Source organism: Pelecanus crispus, chromosome 2 (genome assembly GCF_030463565.1).
Source record: "Pelecanus crispus isolate bPelCri1 chromosome 2, bPelCri1.pri, whole genome shotgun sequence".
Classification (NCBI taxonomy): Eukaryota; Metazoa; Chordata; class Aves; order Pelecaniformes; family Pelecanidae; genus Pelecanus; species Pelecanus crispus.
The window spans coordinates 151,625,444-151,644,155 of record NC_134644.1 but is presented as its reverse complement, the minus strand read 5'-3'; the positions used below and the strand labels follow the sequence as shown (position 1 = coordinate 151,644,155).

Below are 18,712 nucleotides of genomic sequence, written 5' to 3'. Positions count from 1 at the left end.
CCCTCGGTGCGCACGCGCCCTTTGACCCCCCCCCCCGCCCGTCGCGCACATGTGCTCTCCCGTAGGCGCATGCGCCCTGGCGGCCAGCCCCTCCCCCCGCCCCCGCTGACGTCGGCAGGCGCAGGCGCGCTCCCTCCCGGCCGTTTCCCCCCGCGGCCGCGGCGCATGCGCTAGAGGCGCCGTCCCCCGGCCGGGCGCCGCCGCGCCGCGTCTCTCCGCCTCCCCCCGCGGCGGCGCCTGCGCGGTGCGCTCCCTCGGTGCGTGGCGTGCGGCGCGGTGGGGGCGGGCGGGGGCGGGGCGGGTATATATAGTGCGCGGCCGGGGCGGCGGCCTCCCCCTTGTCCCCCGGCCGCCGTCGGAGCTGTGTGCGCAGTGCGTGTGCTCCGGACACCCGGACACGCCGGCCCGGCCCCGCCGCACCATTTATTACTAAAAATATTAAAAAAGCCAAAAAAAATCCAAAAATCCTAAAAAACCTTTAAAAAAAATAATCCTTCCCTCATCCACCTCCCGTCAACCTTCTGCAACCGGCCGGTTTGATATAAAATAACCCGGTGAAGCGAAGCCCCCGGACCCGGCGCAGCCGAGAGGAGACACAGAGCGAGCCCGACCCCCGCCGAGGCCAGCAGCAGCCGCCGCCGCCGCCACCTTCGCCAGGCCCGGCACGGAGTGAGCCAGAACCGCCCCCCGCCCCTTCCACCCGCCGCCGCCGCGCATCCGCCTCCGGCAGCCGTTAAGTTTCGAATCCGCCTGCGGAGTGCCCCGCGCCGCCACCGCCGGCCCCTGCCCTCACGGACCGCCGGGCCGCCGCGGCCTCCTCGCCTCGTCAGCGCCCCCCCCTTGCCCTCCCGCGCCGGGAGACGGCGGCAGGATGAACCCCAGCGCCCCCAGCTACCCCATGGCCTCCCTCTACGTGGGGGACCTGCACCCCGACGTGACGGAGGCCATGCTCTACGAGAAGTTCAGCCCCGCCGGGCCCATCCTCTCCATCCGCGTCTGCAGGGACATGATCACCCGCCGGTCGCTCGGCTACGCCTATGTCAACTTCCAGCAGCCCGCCGACGGTGAGTGGCCGGGGGCCGGGCGGCGGGGAGGAGAGGAGGGAGCGGCGGGCGAGGCGGCGTGAGGGGAGCGCCGGGGCGGCCGCCGGCGGAGGAGCCATGTTTCTCCCCCGCCCCCACCAGCGCTCGCCGCCCCCCCCCCCCCGCCCCAGCGGCCGCCGCCGCCGCCCCGCATCCATTTTCCGGGCCGGGGCCGGCGCTGGCGTTGCCGGGACGCGGGCGAACTCGGCGCGGCGCGGGGGGAAGTTTGCGGCGGGCCCGGCGCTGGCTGACACGCGGCCGGGGAGGGCCGCCCGCGCCTCGTGGCGGGGAGCGGCGGGGGGAGCTCTTCCGCGCCCCGCCGCCGGCAGCCCAAAACCGGCGCCGGGCCCCGGCGACGGGTGGGGAAGGGCCCCCGGGCGGCCCCGCCGAAAGCCTGGGGCCTGGCGGAGCTGCCCCGGCCGGGCGGCCGCGGCTCCCCGGGGCCGGTGGCCGCGGGGAGGGGGGAGGGGGTGTGTTTGGAGGGGGGGGGGGGGGTTGCGCAGGCGGCTTTTCCACAGGCTGGCACGTCCCTGCGCGGCCGCATCAGGGACCCGAGATGAAGGGCTAGCTTGAAGAAAACATCATAGTCATTAGCACCTTCTAATAACTACGCAGGAAGCTGGGTGTGTATGTGTGATTAAGAGGCCAAAAGAAGGAAGTAGGACGTACCGGGACCGCCGGGTCGTTCCACAGACGTCCAGTCAAAGCACAGGCCAAAGCGTAGCACGTTAAAACGCCGTGGCAGGTCTGTCACGTGTAGGGAAGGGCTGAAATCACTTGGGCCTCCTTCGCTTGCTCTTCATCTTGCAACCTGTGTTCTGATCCACTTCTCTCTGCAGTCAGCTCTCTGACGTTGTGTTTCCCAAGTTGTGTTTTTATTAAACTCGCTTTACACGACGTGTTGCTGGGTTCTCTAAAGTTGTAATGTCAGTAAAGAAACTTTCCGTGTAGTTCTGGTCACGTTTGTGCTAAGCTTGGCAAACCGACTTGTTCATTTGGAGGGTGTCTTGATAAAAGAACCAAATGTGACCGGTTCTACGTTTTGTGGGGTCCAATTAAAAGAAAAAATAATTTGGCTAGGTAGAGCGTATTCGATTTCAAGTACAGTTAAGTAAACAGCTTTCTATTATAATGGCTTTATTTTCAAGCATATGAAAGTGAGAGATTTGAATTACAAACTTTTCAAGCAATTAGATTAACAGGCTTTCAAAATTGGCCTTAGTATATAGCCATTATCAGATCAGACTTTGGTGTACCGATGATATCAGTATGTAAGTAGTAAAAGTTACTGTCTCATCTTTTTAATAGGCAGATCTTTCACATGTTATCAGCGCTCTCACTTCAGAGAGCTTTTAATTTATTCAGCCATTGTTCAGGATGAGGCAATTTGAATGCTTGTTTTAACATACCTTGCTTTCATTCGATAGAAACCTATGGTACAGTTTACTCTCAAAAAGAAAAATAAGGGGTTAGCACAGTTCAGGGCTGTGATATGATAATGTCAAGGCAGAAGTTGAAGGTGATTCAAATAGTTCTCCTTCTTAGTAATGACAGAATTCTGTAAGGGCTGACTGTCATTGTCATTAGCTGAGCAACCTGTTCAACCCTGCGTTTTGTGACTTAGTTTGTAATTCGTTCAATGTGAGAACAAATACAACTTTTTCACCTGAGCAGTGCTTGCATTCAGAGTTTGAGAATGTGCCTCTTATAACACTTGGAATAACAGCATTTTTATGAGTATTTTTCAGACTTTGGGAAGCATACATTTTATTCTACGCCTAGTCCAGTTCAGCCAAAAGGATTTCTCATCTGTATCAGACTTGCATCTGGCACGTATCTGGAAGCACTTGTTTAAAATATACTTAAAATGATACTGTATGATTCTACTTTTGCAACATTTTTTTAATTTCATGTTTGTGGCAAATACCTAGAAGGCATTTGCTGATCCTTTTTTTCATAGATCATTGTATCCATTCACTGAAACCTTGAAAGTGGAGCTCAGAGGATGAATGGTTATTCTTACAGTAACACTGGTTTCATTTTGATTCCAAACTAGCTGCCTTTTCTTGGTTTAGCCTAATTCTTAGCTACATCTCGGGCTATGCTTATTAAACAGCTAGTAACAACTAGCTCGGGTTTTGAAAAACCTCTTTGAAGGTGTGTTTGACATTACCAGCTGCCTGTAAACTAGGGTTCTCAAAGCTCTTCCAAAAACTAATTAGGCCTGATGACACATTTGTGAGGTATGCACACATTTCATAGTTGTGACTTTTCTGAATTTGAGTCATAGTCTGGAGTAAAACCCAGGCAATCTTGTTTAATCACTGAACTGGAAATATTCTTGAGTAATCTGAAACTGTACTTCTCCCTTCAGATTTTTTGAATGGTTAAGTTTCCAGAGGTTTATCATTTTTAGCCGCTGATATGTACGTTTAGAACAGTTTAGCATTAAGTGTATATTCCATGTGATTTTGAAATTGTTACTAAAGTGGACTGTCCAGTTGCTCGCAACTAAAATGGGAACTGGTGACTCATTCAATAAAAGCTCCAGCAGAATCAGCAAAAGTACAGCGTGGGTAGGTGTGTCCATTTGGTAACAAGTTAACTGCTGAATGAAATTGCCTCCTGCAAACTAGCACGCAGCCTTTTATGGCTGAAATGTAATGAAAGTAAGCCAGTTTTACTAGTTGTGAATTTTAATGAGTGGCTTGTACCTGGTTACAGATGTATTCTAGTAATGTTTTAAAATCTGTTGTGGAATGACAATGTGGTGTTGGTTAAGCAGGAATCTTTACATTTCTTGTACTTCTGCTCCATAGAAGAGATGAGGAGAGCTGTTGAGAGTTTCCATGCTGTCCTTGTCTTTGTGGAGAAATTGCAGTTGTCTAAGATGCATGCTCACTATTAGTTGAGGGTGGTACGGTTCACGAAGGCTAGTATGGACCCGCTTTGAGTCAGATGTTTGGGAAATGTGTCCAGGAACCCAGAGTTTTGAGGAGTGTCAGGATTATTCTAGAAGCGATTAGCATGAATTAGAAAAGCCTCTTTTCTAGTAAAGGAAGCCCTGTAACTACTTCTGGAAATAATGAACTGTTTGTTGCTGGCACTTCTGCTGGTGCTGGCAGTAATAATTCTAATGACTTCCAGGGCAGTACCGAAGTGTTAGATGTTTCTACTGTGGCTACTCTGATATCTACAGTTCTTTTTTTTGGCCTTTTTTTTTTTTTCCTTTTGTAATGTAAAGCCTTCCAATGTTTTTTCTCATTATCAGTATCTAGGTTGTCTTTTCTTTCCTGCTTAATTTATATTAAAGTTTGTGAAAGTCTTGTTAGCTTAAAAGGCTGGCAATGCTTATATTTTTTGTGGCTTCAGCTTAAATCAGTTGTTGACTTGCTATTGTCATGTGAGTGTGGTAATAGTAGATGATTAATTTTTTTTTACAAGAAAATGTTAGATGTCTGTCTTGTTAACTTCTACAGATGTATTTCAGAGAATATAATCTTCAAATTCACTTTAATCTGAAAATGTGTCAAGAAAGGACGTAAAACATGGTGTACCAGCTGAACCAGGGGCTGATTGCAAATTTTCTTTGGCCATGATATCCAGCAACATAGCTAAAGATAAAAGCAGTACTGAAAGAACAAAAATGTAAAATAAGGGATTTCACAATGTGATTGGCCCTTGGTCCTTCTCCTAAGAAAAGCATCTGACATGGCTACTGTTTTTAAACTAATACTAAACTGCTTTCGGTCTTGGTAACATCACATTGCTCTGCTATATGCAAATTGCAGTGAAGTGAGTTAGTACCAATGAGTGTGACTTCAGGTATTTATTGGACTTTTTTCAGTGTTCTTCCAGACGTGCAGGAACAACGACCAAAAGGAACTAATGTAGGAGATCATAAAATATGTCTGCCATACTTGAGAACTGGTGTTCTTTCTTGCTTAAATACCTTGTCGACTTAAAACATCACAGACACGTCTTGTTGCTTTGACGGGACATATGAAAACTGAAGAAGTCTTGGTACTTCCATATCTAAATACACTGAGATGTTAAATCCAGGCTTTGAAAAGTTAGTTATGGAGTTCTACTGGAAAACTGCTCCACTGGAGTAACAAAACCTGGTTTATGTTACTTCATTTTGCTGTTTAATGCTTGCTCCTTCATTGAGCTTGTATGTATTTCATCATGGGCTTTTAATATATATATTATTTCAGATTTCCAAAATCAAGTAAGTGCTAGTTTTAAATCTCCTTGAACTGTACCTTGCCCAGAAGTCCATCACAGATCTTTTTTGTCTCTAAGGAAGGAGTTGTGTGGACCAGCTGCCTGAACCAGGCTCAAACTCCACCTAGCAAAGAAATTTTGTCAGTTTAGGGGCATTGGTGATTTAAGAGTTCTTACGTTAATGTTTGCAGAAGGCTTCATACAGGCATAAGCTGTGCCCCTAAAAGCATTTTTATCGATACAATATACATCTACATGATGTGGGAGTGGCCAGCTGATTTTCACAAATGTTAAAACTTTTCCTCCTGTGGAATGGGTCATAATTGCCATCACTCGACACATTTTCTCCTGTCACTGTACCATCTTTTCATAGTGGGGTCCAATCCTTTAGGCTACCGGGATTTCTACAGCTTGTTCAGCTGACTTGTGCTTCTTCCTATCTCCTAAGTGCAGCTTTTGCTGAGGGGTTTTTGCCAGTGTTTACTTGCATAAAACAGGGTGGGGTTGGTTTACATTGGAGGTTTGGGTTTGCATGTTGGTGGTGGTGCTGGACTTAATAGTAAAAATTTTATGAAGAATTGTACTTCAAATGCTATTTGTGTGCTTATTAAGGTAATTTCAGCATTTCCTACTAATTCCATGATGTTTTTCCAGCTGAACGAGCTTTGGATACCATGAACTTTGATGTCATTAAAGGCAAACCAGTGCGCATCATGTGGTCTCAGCGCGATCCATCTCTACGCAAAAGCGGTGTAGGAAACATCTTCATCAAAAACTTGGACAAATCAATTGATAACAAAGCTTTGTATGACACATTTTCTGCTTTTGGAAACATCCTATCTTGTAAGGTTAGTAGAAAATTAGTGGTGTGTTTAATGGTTTGACACAAAACCCCCTCAATTTACACTGGAAACATTCCATGGGTATTACAACAGATTTTTTCTTTAATAGGTGGTATGTGATGAAAATGGATCCAAGGGTTATGGATTTGTACATTTTGAGACACAAGAAGCTGCAGAAAGAGCTATTGAAAAAATGAATGGTATGCTGCTTAATGACCGCAAAGTGTAAGTACATAAATACGTAGTTTGGGGATCAACAGACTGAAATTCGTTTTAGAGCGGACAAATATTTAAAGCTTACCTAGAAGAGACAGGTTGTTGTAAAAATTTCTAATTTTAAAGAGGATTTAGAATTTTAGTGCTAGGAATACTATGAATTGTATCACCTGTCTATTCTCAAGGCAGAATAAGTTCAGAAAAGGCTAATAATGGACTCTAGGGGAAAAATGTTGTATTAGTTGTCTTACAAACCAATGCTGTAATGCGGATTTGGGAACTTCTCTGGTTTTCTGGTCTTACTGGTCTGAGATAAAGTACAATCCATTGGGTATTCTGAATAATAGTTCCTTTATAAGACTTGTGAGATAGGTACGTTATCCATTTTTTTGATGAAACTTAAAGCCCTACAGTTACTCAGCCCTGAATAGTGGTCAGATTATGCTGCTGTTTTTATATGAATGTCTGTTCATGGGCATATCTAGGAAATAGGAGTAGAGAATAAAACTTACAGAAACATAAAGTTTTAAACATTATCACTGTTCTTATACTGCAAGAAAAAAGACATTATTTGGCTACTTGGTTAGTGATATCTAGGCTTGAAGCGGCGGGGGTGAGTGTGCCTCACAGCTATGCCTAAGGGATCATTATGGTATTTGGCATAGTTGTAAAAAGAATAGCTCTGTAAATGCTTGAGAGGGTTTGGAAAAAGGATAACAGAAATCAGCATCAGCTTACCATCATGGATAATTTTTACATGTAGAGATAGATGGATCAAGCCACATACAGAGAGAACATATATTTTAAAACTCTAGTTTTCTTGCTTGTTCTGTGCCTGACTGGCGTACTGTGCATGTTTTTACTCACCTTTCATCTTTATATATATAACCTTTTAAATTAGTTAAAAAAAAGTCAGCATGTAGTCATAAAAGCACATGATTTATGTAAACTTTGTTTGAGAGTTAATTTTGCTTCGAATTTCAATTCAGGCAAGGCTTTTAAAAGTGAATTAAAGTACTTTACTCACTATCAAAATCTGCCGAACACATTGCAGTATCATTCTTCCTATCCTTGTTACTATAAATTGGTGAAGTTGTCTAAGTTTAAGAAAGTGTTGAGTTACTGTGTGCTACTTTATTGGATTTGTCATAGTTGGAATTATTAAGTTGGACAATACAATAAAATTTGAGAGCGAAAGTCTACTACAATCAGAAATCAGCATTAGCCATGTAATACCTGTCCTAGAAGTTGGGTTGCAGAGTGTTGTGTTCAGCTTCTGTTCTTTCTCTGATGGTATGAACTGACTGTTGGTGTTCCCAGGCAATTTGCAATGATATTTGACTAAAGAGCTGATAGTTGATCTATTTATGTAAAAATATGCCTTTTTTTTAAAAAAAAAAGTCAACAGAAAAACCCCAAAACAAAACAAACCAAAGTCTTGATTTGGTATAGGCTGGAAAGGTGTGTAGGAGAGTGGGGGAGGTTAGTTAAATATCCCTTGCTTAAAAACTGAAGAGTAGTAACTGCTTTAAGGCTGCCAAATTTTTAGTATGGCAGAGGGATTATGCTGATATCTTGAATTTCTGTTTAGCTACTTTACCTAGTACTCTTTCCCATTGTCCAGCTCCTGTTGTCAAAGGCTGTTTTATAAGAGTGAACAATCTCATCTATGGCTTGAAAGCATTTTTATGCTAGTAACTGTGATAAGCACGCTGATGTAGCAAAGGATAATGAAATTGTTTTTCTGATGGGAGTTTTATGGCAAATATTTTATCTGAAGAATTTCATGCCTATAATGAACAATGAGGCTGGTTAAGAGTAAAATATGATGCCAGAGGATTAAAGTAAATTTTTAAACCTTGACAGACTTGCTTTAATCTACACTATTCCGTTCTGCAACTAGATTTGTTGGAAGGTTTAAATCCCGCAAGGAACGTGAGGCAGAGCTTGGAGCCAGAGCAAAAGAATTCACCAATGTTTACATCAAGAATTTTGGAGAAGACATGGATGATGAGAGACTTAAGGAACTCTTTGGCAAGTTTGGTAATGTCTTAAACAAGTTTATATAAACACGAGTGAAGTTCAGCTTCTTGTATCTTATTTGTACAGTGCCTTATAATACAAGGAATCAGCTGGCTGGCTGATGTTGATTTAAAAAAATTAAAAAAGGTACTGAAAAGTTGGTACTTAATTCCAGTTTCAGATTCAAAGTGCAGTAATATCCACTGCAGATTTTTAAATAGGCAGAATAGCATATATAATCCTGCCATCAGAATTGTTTCCGATAATCTGGAAAAAATGTGTCTAGTCTTTTGAATGGGTTTTGCAAATTTTTTTAAGCTGCAAATAAAAGTGTTTTCTGTTTTAGTAAAGATTGATGTTACGAATTCACTACAGGATACATGACAAATGAGTTTGCTGTTGCTTTCATTGACCTGCAGACTTACCTTTACTCAGAGTATCTCTGCTTTCATTATTCAGTCGCATTGTAGTGGTTGACCTAATACAAAATTACAAGGAACCTTTCCATTGGCAAGCTATTTGGTTCTGTCTTGATCCTCAGTTATGCATGGGTCAAAATTATGGCAGGCGTGTGATCATGACCTAGTAATGTACATGATGTGTCACCATCAAAATAGGAAATGGCAAAGTCCTCAATTCAGTTATTCTTATACTGGTTTATAGGGCACATCTATTTTATTTTGAGCCTCAGGGGTTGGGTTTTTTTTATTTTCTTTCCTCCGTGCTTTTGCTGTTGTCCAGTGGATATCATGTAAAGCCAGACAAAGTCTTGTATATGAGGTATTCTATAGCATCCCTAAGCAGCATTTCCAGGAAATTCCTTTCCACTATTGAAGTATCTGTGGTTGAAATAGTCGCGAATTTAGCTGCTAGTATCTGTCTCAGCTGAGTTTGTGAACTGCAATTTTTCAGTGGTTTGGAATTGCTGAACTGGGATGGCCTTTCACTGGGATAAATGGTAAAGCACATACCTAATGGAAAGGCCTCCTCTCTGGCTTTTCAGTACTTGTTTCAAAGGATGGAAGCACTAATGCTTTTTCAATGTTGTAATTTTTAATGAGAAACAATTTCATTCACTTGGAGGTGAAATTCCTACCCTATTTTGGTTGAAAATACAGTGGGAAAGAAATTCAGCATGGCAGACTTCAGCCATAATGGCTGAAGTTCAGCATCGGGGCAAATCAGCAATTTTATTATTAATGGGTGATGTTTACTAGATACTGTTATTGGTGTAGGAGTCCTGTGCAATACAAGAGAAACAAACTAAATACTAAGACTACTAAACAGGATGTTCAAAACATGAAGAGAATAGTCTGTATACAAAGCATAAGTATTTTATTCTCTTTTTAGGTCCTGCCCTAAGTGTGAAAGTTATGACCGATGAGAGTGGAAAATCCAAAGGCTTCGGCTTCGTCAGTTTTGAAAGACATGAAGATGCCCAAAAAGTAAGCTTTTGGACTTCATTTTAGGAATTCTATAACTGAGATCCAAATTATATGTTTTGTTGAGTCATTTGAAATCTCGTGAATTCATTAAGGGTTTTTAATAGGTCAAGGACACTGCAAAAACAGGTGTCTGCTTCCTAAGTGACTTAGCATAGTTTCTGTCATTTAGAATGCTTTCTTATGAGCAAATGTCCATTGATTTGAAGAGCCTATTAAGTCAAGATACTCTGAGGCAGCTGGAACTAGTGTAGAAATGGGGAATCTTGAATAATTTAATAACCTGTTGTAGTTGGGCTTAAAGGCCTTGATGTGATTCGGACTCCTTCATCTCTGCAAAACCCAGATGAATCATTGGATCCAGTTTGGTTGCACAAAACATTTGTGCAAGGCAGAAAGGATTGTGTTTTCAAACTTCAGCCATGCAAAGTCAGCAGGAAAGCTATTAGTTTTATGGAGCATGTTTGGCACAGCTATAAGAAAATAGTCATAGAGCCCTGTGATGTTGCTTTTACTCTGAAGAGTAACTTTGGAAGAAGGGTTCTTTTAATTTGTGTATATGTCTATAACATGCCAGTATGCTGTGTAACTTCATTCTTTGTCAGCTGGTTGCTTTGATGTGTCAGTTGACTGTGGCAGCAAGGACATAGCATCAGGAGAAAAACTCAGCACAGAACGAATCAGGGCAACAAACAAAGTTTGCTTTTCAAAAGGCATTTCGGTGATTTGTTGGTACTGCAAGTGTACAAGCAAGAGATTAGAACAAATCCTGTTTGTCTTACATCTACACTGTTCAGTCTTGCATACATTCATTGATGAATTGTTTCTCTTGCAGTAATCAGAATCACATGTTGGGTGTTTTAAATAACATAAAATTCTAATATCTCAGTAAATACGTGTTTAATGGCTTTGATCATGAAGGTATACAATAAACTGGTGACTTCTGGTTTTAAATTAATTGAATAAATCTGTGCCAGAGTTTTCACATCTTAATAGTTGTAACTCAAAACAGCGTAAAAGAAGAAAGTTCATATTTTCATAGTCTTTAAGTATTTTCTTAATGAAAGATTAAAAATTTTTTAAAAGGCGCCATATATGCCAGCTGTAGCTTAATATATAGTATAAGAAAACCTGGTAGATACTACAGTTTCAGATGTTACTTTTTAAAAACAGAAGTCAGATGTGTGAATTGGAGCTTTTCAACTTAATTTGCTCTTTTCTCTGCCTTTAGCAAGATAAGGCTGGAGAAGTAGTTCTTCATTATGTGACTTGATTTCCCCCCCAACTTCATATAAGAAAAGTTTTTTTGCAGCCCTTGTGACTGTCTTTAATTGGACAGAAAACACACTCAGCAATTTCCATTTTACTTTAAGCAGGGAACTCTTGGGGTATTTTGTTTCAGCTAGTGATATTTTAGATGGATCAGCTTTTTTTCTGGAATCCTTTTGTAACTTTTTATATTTGAATTACTTTTTTGTATGCCTGAAAAGCATTGGAATACAAAGCACTGCTAACCTCTTGTTTATTAATGAAGGCTGTAGATGAAATGAATGGGAAAGAGCTCAATGGGAAACAAATCTATGTTGGCCGGGCTCAGAAAAAGGTGGAAAGACAGACAGAGCTGAAGCGCAAGTTTGAACAAATGAAGCAGGACAGGATCACCAGATACCAGGTTCAGTTTTGTTTAATTCAAGAGAACTAACTTTATTCTATAATATTTTTAGATTTACCCTGACCATTTGCTTTCAAAAATAATTCACTTTTTTTTAGGGCGTAAACCTTTACGTGAAAAATCTTGATGATGGGATTGATGATGAGCGTCTTCGAAAGGAATTCTCCCCTTTTGGTACAATCACTAGTGCAAAGGTAAAGTGAAGTTTATAGATTGTGCTTGTTCTTTCTCTGGAAAGGAACAGTGATCCTTCACCAAGGAAGAGTGATTTATTTTATTGACTAACAGATGTGACCCAGTCACTTATCACTGATACTATATATGTAGACATCTGCTTTCTTGATGATTGTACATCTCGGGTTAAATGCATATGATCATCCTTTCTTGAAATAAACTGAGCACTGATACTAATGTGAGAAAAATGACATCTTTGCAGTAATGCGCTCATTATTACTTCACTGCGATTTTCATCTGATTCAGTAAACAGTTAGCTATTAATTAAGCAATTATATTCCTCTTTATAAATCAATTCAGTAAAACAAACCTGTGGTCTCACTTCTAGTAAGCTGAGGAAAACTCTTGCGAGTTGAGTAAATATGACATTCTTTTGTTTTAAAACTAAATTTTGTACTGACAGGTCATGATGGAAGGTGGCCGCAGCAAAGGATTTGGATTTGTATGCTTTTCATCACCAGAAGAAGCTACCAAAGCTGTCACAGAAATGAATGGTAGAATTGTGGCTACTAAACCATTATATGTAGCTCTAGCCCAGCGTAAAGAAGAGCGCCAAGCTCATCTTACCAACCAGTATATGCAGAGAATGGCAAGCGTAAGAGCGGTACCTAATCCTGTAATCAACCCTTACCAACCAGCACCTCCTTCGGGTTACTTCATGGCAGCCATCCCACAGGTACGTATAGAGATGAGTAACTTGGGTGTTTTGTACTGTGTGTAAAATCTGTTTGAGATTTAACAGTAAACGTAACTATTAGCATGTGTCCATAGTTTCAGCATTCTGATTTCATAGCAGAAAGGTGATGGACTGTTCAGCACGCCCTTCAAAGATAACAAAGTTACACAGCGTTTTTATATTTGACAGACTCAGAACCGTGCTGCATACTACCCTACTAATCAACTCGCTCAACTTGCTAGACCTAGTCCTCGCTGGACTGCTCAGGGTGCCAGACCTCATCGTAAGTCATCTCTTTACCTCTTTCCAGTGATTGCGGTAAACTCCATAGCATTTACCTTTGCACTTTTAAATACATTTTCACAGCGTTACAGTATCAGTCTTCTTTTGTCATGTTAGTGGTATTATTTCTGAACTCTTTTCACCATTCAGTGTTTCAGCATGTAACAATATATTTTCTCTAAAACATAGCATTCCAAAATATGCCTGGTGCTATCCGCCCAGCAGCACCCAGACCACCATTTAGTACCATGAGACCAGCTTCTTCACAAGTTCCACGAGTCATGTCAACACAACGTGTTGGTGAGTTTGTTTCAGTTACGCAAACTTTAAGTATCAGACTTCTTTTTTTAATTTTGCTGATTCAGAATGACCTCCCAAAAGCATTTGTAAGTTCAGTATCACATGTGGCAACACTTCCCTTCTTTTCTGGCTCTTATTAAATGAGTAAGCTAGTATCACTTTCTAGTAGTTGCTTTAAACATTGTCCCAGCGAAGACTCCTGCTGTGGTCCTATTTCTTTAGCATGAAGCATTTCTTCTTTTAGTGTGCATTTTAGTAATACTGTATGACAGCTTCTGCCATTTCTAAACATCATTGTGGCAATTGTAATAATAGGTTCCATGTAGAAATACTGAGATGATAGAATTTTAGCTCTTATTACTTTGTCATAGATACTGTGAGCCAGTGTCACGTATGCAGAATCTGCACATTACTGAATGAAACAGAATTGATTGCAATGGAGTCTTAATTCTCTCAGAATGTGTTAGGCAGTAGTATTTTTTAGCTGTCTACTTCATGAAAGTGTCTTTTTTCAGGATGACTATTGACATGTGCTCAGGAAATCAAGTGTCCTTTGAGGTTAGAATGAAATTATATTAATACTCAACGAAAGTGAATGTATTCTCATAGATCTGTTTTCAATAGCATGCAAGAAAAGCAATTCATTAGTGAAGTGACTGGAAAGTAACATCCAGTGAATTATGCGCTTTGAATGTTCAGATACAACCAGTGATGGGAGAGTTGGCAATACTACTGAGATGAATCTATAATACAATACCTAAATTAGGTGTTCTGTTTGGGCTTGCTCGGTGGGGATTTTCTGTAACTTGTACAGTGTAAGCTAAACAAAAAAAATAATTATTCACATATGGAATTATGTTATTTTTTTCAGCTAATACATCAACACAAACAATGGGTCCACGTCCTGCAGCAGCAGCTACTGCAGCTACTCCTGCTGTACGCACAGTACCACAGTACAAATATGCTGCAGGTGTTCGTAATCCTCAGCAGCATCTTAACACACAGCCGCAGGTTGCTATGCAGCAGGTATGTAACTTTAGGAACTGGTCCATGCTTCTGCTGGTGTTTTTTGCAGAGGAAGGAGGGGGGCACTTAGGATTAAGAGCTGTCTTTGTTACTCTAGAATTCAGGCTCTGCATTGTGGCAGCAGAGTTTTAGCCTTGGGGTTTTAAGTATATTTCAAGTTCACCTGGGACAGGATGTGATCCTGTGTTACTTCGTATTTGCCAGTTGCTTGATACCTTAGCCTGAATTCTCCTTGTGTGTGCTCCACAATGGAGTGGTTGATACTAATCTCCAGCATCACGCAGCTCTAACCAGCACTATTTGATTAAATTGACTTAGTTGTAATTTCTTCCATGTTTCTGAGAGCGTGGGTGTTGTTTATGCTGGGTTGTGGAACATTGGATATTTGAAGCTGCACCTAATTATGAACTAGAACTTAATTTTGAAATGGTGTTAAATTAATTTGCAGCCTGCTGTCCATGTGCAAGGTCAGGAACCCTTGACTGCTTCCATGTTGGCTTCTGCCCCTCCACAAGAACAAAAGCAGATGTTAGGTATGTACATGATACCTTTCTTTATGCCTTGTAGCAGAAGGACAGTCAAAGTATGCTTTTATCAATCTTAAAGTGCAGAATAAATAGTTTTAGCGTAGAATAAGGTGTTTGTTCCCCTTTTCTCTTAAATCTAGGCTGTGTTTGTCAGATGAGATTTGTCACTGATGAACTTTTTTCTCCCTAGGTGAACGTCTATTTCCTCTCATTCAAAGCATGCACCCTACTCTGGCGGGTAAGATCACTGGTATGTTGTTGGAGATTGACAACTCTGAACTCCTCCACATGCTCGAGTCTCCTGAGTCTCTTCGTTCGAAGGTAGGTGGACTTTGGCCTTACACTAGTTTTATCAGCAATTGAGTCTACGCTGATTTAACATGTGTTTATGCTGGCACAGTGGACTAGCAGCAATACAGCAGTGGCCCAGGGCGAGAAGTTAGAATACCCTCTTTCAGAGGGTGGCAGTGGCTTACATTAGCATGAACTGGAACTGTACCGTTATCCTTTTCTTTTTAACATTGCAGGCATTGTTTGTATGTATAATTTAAACTGTTTCATTAACTTAAATATACAGAAATTACTAAGCTTCCTTTACTCATTTTTCTTCTTTACTTAACAGGTTGATGAAGCTGTAGCCGTACTACAAGCCCACCAAGCTAAAGAGGCTGCTCAAAAGGCAGTTAATAATCCCACTGGGGTTCCAAGTGTTTAAGTAAGTTTTCTGAGCACTGTGGTTCTGTAGGTTGACTGGGGCAATAGTCTTTAGTCGTGGCCTTGTAAGCAGCATGCTTCCAGGCTCTGTATCATTTGCAGCCACTGAAAGTAGCAGCTATGGTCACAGTTGTAAACAAATTTTGTGCTCAATCCTGCAAATGCTACTGACATGCCTTGCATATTTAGCTGGAATTAAAGCATTGTTTTTAACAGCATATTTAGCTGGAATTAGTTCGAGGCGTGTGTGCAGGAATGGGCAGTTCTGTCAAACGCTACTATTCATACTGTTGTTCAAGAGGAACTTGTGGAATTGAAATAAGCTTAAAATGATACTCCAACCTTATTTTTCCTTACAAATGAGATAGCTTATTTATGCTATAATTTGTATATACTTGCCAAAATCTAAAATTACACAGTAATTAGAAACTAAACTACACATTGTCTTGACTTCACATTTTGGTGAATTTCATGTCAATTAAAATACTGATTTTTCTTTTATTGCCTTCTGTGGGGTTAGTATCTTAATTTTGCATGACAGGAAGAGGCAAAAGGTGGTATCTTTACAATTTTGAAAGGGGAAAAATGTTGTGGAGTTGAGTGTAAGACCAGGAGTCTATTCTCTGTTCAGTCCAGTTAGGTTTTGCCTGTATATGAATTTATTTTCCACATGTATAGCTATCAGTTCAAGATGCCTGCTTTAACATTTAACTTAAAATTTTCTTTTTTCTTGGTCTTTTCATTTCTGCAACTTTCCTTTTGGAGGCAGAATTTGAGTCATGTTTTTTCCACACTTCTTTCTTTTTTCTCTTTTTTTTTTTTTTTTTGGCTAGTGACAGTTTCATACTGGAGATAAAGAAGTGCTGAATAAGTTGTCTGACCTAAACTAGGATGCCCAAAACTTTGAGACCACTACTCTGTATGCTCCATGATGTTTTAGTAATTCGAAATTGAAAATACTGCCAGTGTAGTTATTTGATGAGTCTTGGTACACTGGCCTTAAGACTAGAGGTGACCTGCAGTCATGTTAGTTATGGTAACAAAGTATTGTGTGTAGCCATTGTCTAAGGCCGTGCTGTGTAGAGCACTGTTGAGTTCTAGATTCAGTTTTGTCTTACCAAGTGTCACAGACTTGGGACACTTTACTTCCATGTCTCAAAAGTGGGGGATACCTCTGATACACTGCTTGTAAAGAACTTTGGTATGATTGATACTGTGAAAGCCCAAAGTGCTGTCGGGCTTACAGTTGCAGAAAGCACGTCAGAAAACAAAGTGCTGCTTTAATTTTAAAACTTAACAACGTTGTTTTTGTTCACAGAAAGATCCGGGACTACAATCTAGAACTTCGCTTCACCGAAGAAAAAAAAATCTAAACATGGAAAAACTATTAAATATTGAGAAAAACATTGCAAAATATAAAATAAATAAAAAAAGGAAAGGAAACTTTGAAGCTTATGTACAGAGCAACGCCGGGGCTAGCAAAACAAATGCTAGTCCTAGATTACTTATTGATTTAAAATTTAAAAAAAAATAGTAAAATAAAAAATACAAATTAATGTTTTATAAACCCGGGGGAAAAGAATTTTCAGCACAGTACAAAAATTTAAAGCATTCCTTTCTTTAATTTTGTAATACTTTGCTGTGGAAAAAGCTCAGAATATCACCACTGTTTTAGTTGACAGTGAGAATTGATAGCTGAGCAAAAAAACGTAATTTGGATTATAAAATTCTTGGTTTAATAAAAATTCCTTAAACACTGACTTAGTTGTGATGGTTTCTTTTGTACAGTGTACTTCTGATGAGATGGTCATTCAGAATACCAAGTTAGAATCCCATTCTAGACTGTGTTTTAGCAGTTTCTAGAGAAGATTAGCCTACATTTAGCCACCTGCTACTGATAATATAAACTCAGGCATTAAAACAAATTAAAAGAGCAGCTAGATCCATATCTGGGCTTTAAATCCTTAACAGCATGATGTCTGGGCTCTTGTCATTGTCTAATTAGAAACAGACCTTTAAATACCCTACCTTGAGATGATCAGTAAGAAATGTTGTTACAAAAGGCCCGTGTTGGAACTGTGTAACATACCAACACATGTCCCCCTTTGACCACCTGCATGTGGTATTCGTTCTCACAGATTTTGGTGGAAGGAACAATCTCTACACTGGTCTCTGGCGGTGTCTTTAGATGGCTAATGATCTGTGAGATGGAGGCAGAGTCGTATGTATATAGGTGAATGAGCGAGGATTGTCTGCAATAGACAGTGTTGCAAAATTCCATTATTGTGAATGTATGAACACAAGGCATTCCTAGAACAAAACAGGTGAGGCTTCAGGTGGTAATGTATTAAAAATTGAATGCATAGTAACCAAAAGATCATGCTTTTTGCACAGTAAAAATCCTGCGGACAGAACTGCTTAATCCTCTGAGTCGGATATTTTTAATGCTGAGTTTCCCAACAAGTGGAAGACTACTGCTAGCTTTTCTTGTTTTTCTCTGTAAGAGACCAATTGGTTTAATTTTAGCTTTGCTACATTTTGGGTTTTTTTTAACGTGCTGAACAAATCTTTACCTAGTGTACAGTACCATAGAAATAGTCCTGTTTACACTCGGCCAGCTGTGTGTTAGTCACTAAAAAGAGCATCCAAGCAAATGACCAGTGGCAGCAAAAGTGAGAAGAGCCAAGACTAGCACAGGAGCTGTTTAATTTGCTACAAGACCTTACTTAAGGTTGGGAGTCTTGCAGGATTAAAACTGTTAAGTGCATAATCAAAAGAGGGTAAGAAGAGCTTTTGTTGTAAAACAAACTTTCACTGTGTAGGTTAGATACATTGAAGTTGTCCATCTACAGATGGGTTATCCTGCAGTTGCTGCCTTGCTTCCCCCCACTTCCTTTAAGGGAGTCCTTTCTGCAGACTTGCAGAATGAGAGGCATTTTCTGTGCAGTTTAGCCCATAATGGGCTCTGTAAGCTGTTTAATCAAAATTGGTAATGCGGGGGGGGGGGGGGAAGGAAGCAGTGAAGATGGCATGTCCTCCTTTTGCAGAGAAGAGAGAAAAACCTGGCAGGCTGGGATGGGGGAAGGGAGCAAAGATCTGTTAGTCGTGGCGGCAGGCATGACCCTTAGCCGCTGCAATCCATTGGGCTCCAGTGGCTGTGTTTAAAGGATACAGTTTCTACAGGATCAGGGGAAGGGGTTACTGAGTTCTTCCTGGAAGGCTCTCTGAAATCTGTTGTTGTATAGGGGGGAATGCCAGTGTTTCTGGACCTATTGTTGCAGTCTTAAAGTCCCTCTGTGTGCTTTCTGAAGTCCCCCAAAAGACAGTTCAAGAGTGGCCTTGTTTTTTCCCTTGTGCAAATATCTTCAGATTTTTTTCTGTGAATTTGAGAAATAAGCCTAGCATAGAGAGGTGAAATTAGTGTGGCATAAATGAATCCTATTTAAAATC

General features: G+C 41.0%; 1 protein-coding gene across 3 annotated transcripts; it reads left to right on the top strand.

Moving 5' to 3' along the window:
• The first annotated feature begins 830 nt into the window (after positions 1–830).
• On the top strand, positions 831–17,022 carry PABPC1 (poly(A) binding protein cytoplasmic 1). Of its 3 annotated transcripts, XM_075704743.1 has the most exons (16): positions 831–1,064; positions 5,964–6,157; positions 6,261–6,376; positions 8,271–8,410; positions 9,740–9,834; positions 11,366–11,503; positions 11,602–11,697; positions 12,141–12,413; positions 12,603–12,696; positions 12,885–12,995; positions 13,463–13,465; positions 13,867–14,021; positions 14,470–14,554; positions 14,739–14,869; positions 15,171–15,263; positions 16,581–17,022. In XM_075704743.1, exons 1-15 carry the CDS (start codon positions 872–874, stop codon positions 15,261–15,263), a joined length of 1,917 nt encoding a protein of 638 aa, XP_075560858.1. In that variant the 5' UTR covers positions 831–871; the 3' UTR covers positions 16,581–17,022. The 3 variants fall into 3 exon arrangements, with proteins under 3 accessions (XP_075560858.1, XP_075560857.1, XP_075560860.1); XM_075704742.1 differs by lacking the exon at positions 13,463–13,465; XM_075704745.1 differs by lacking the exons at positions 831–1,064; positions 13,463–13,465 and adding an exon at positions 1,670–1,827.
• The last annotated feature ends 1,690 nt before the right edge of the window (positions 17,023–18,712 follow it).

What these genes read in the sequence shown, in the direction of transcription:
- PABPC1 (XM_075704743.1), top strand. Translation starts at nt 872, where the DNA reads ATGAACCCCAGCGCCCCCAGCTACCCCATGGCCTCCCTCTACGTGGGG. An exon ending in GAAACATCCTATCTTGTAAG is followed by an intron (nt 6,158 to 6,260) that starts GTTAGTAGAAAA and finishes TTTCTTTAATAG; the next exon opens with GTGGTATGTGATGAAAATGG. An exon ending in GGAACTCTTTGGCAAGTTTG is followed by an intron (nt 8,411 to 9,739) that starts GTAATGTCTTAA and finishes TTCTCTTTTTAG; the next exon opens with GTCCTGCCCTAAGTGTGAAA.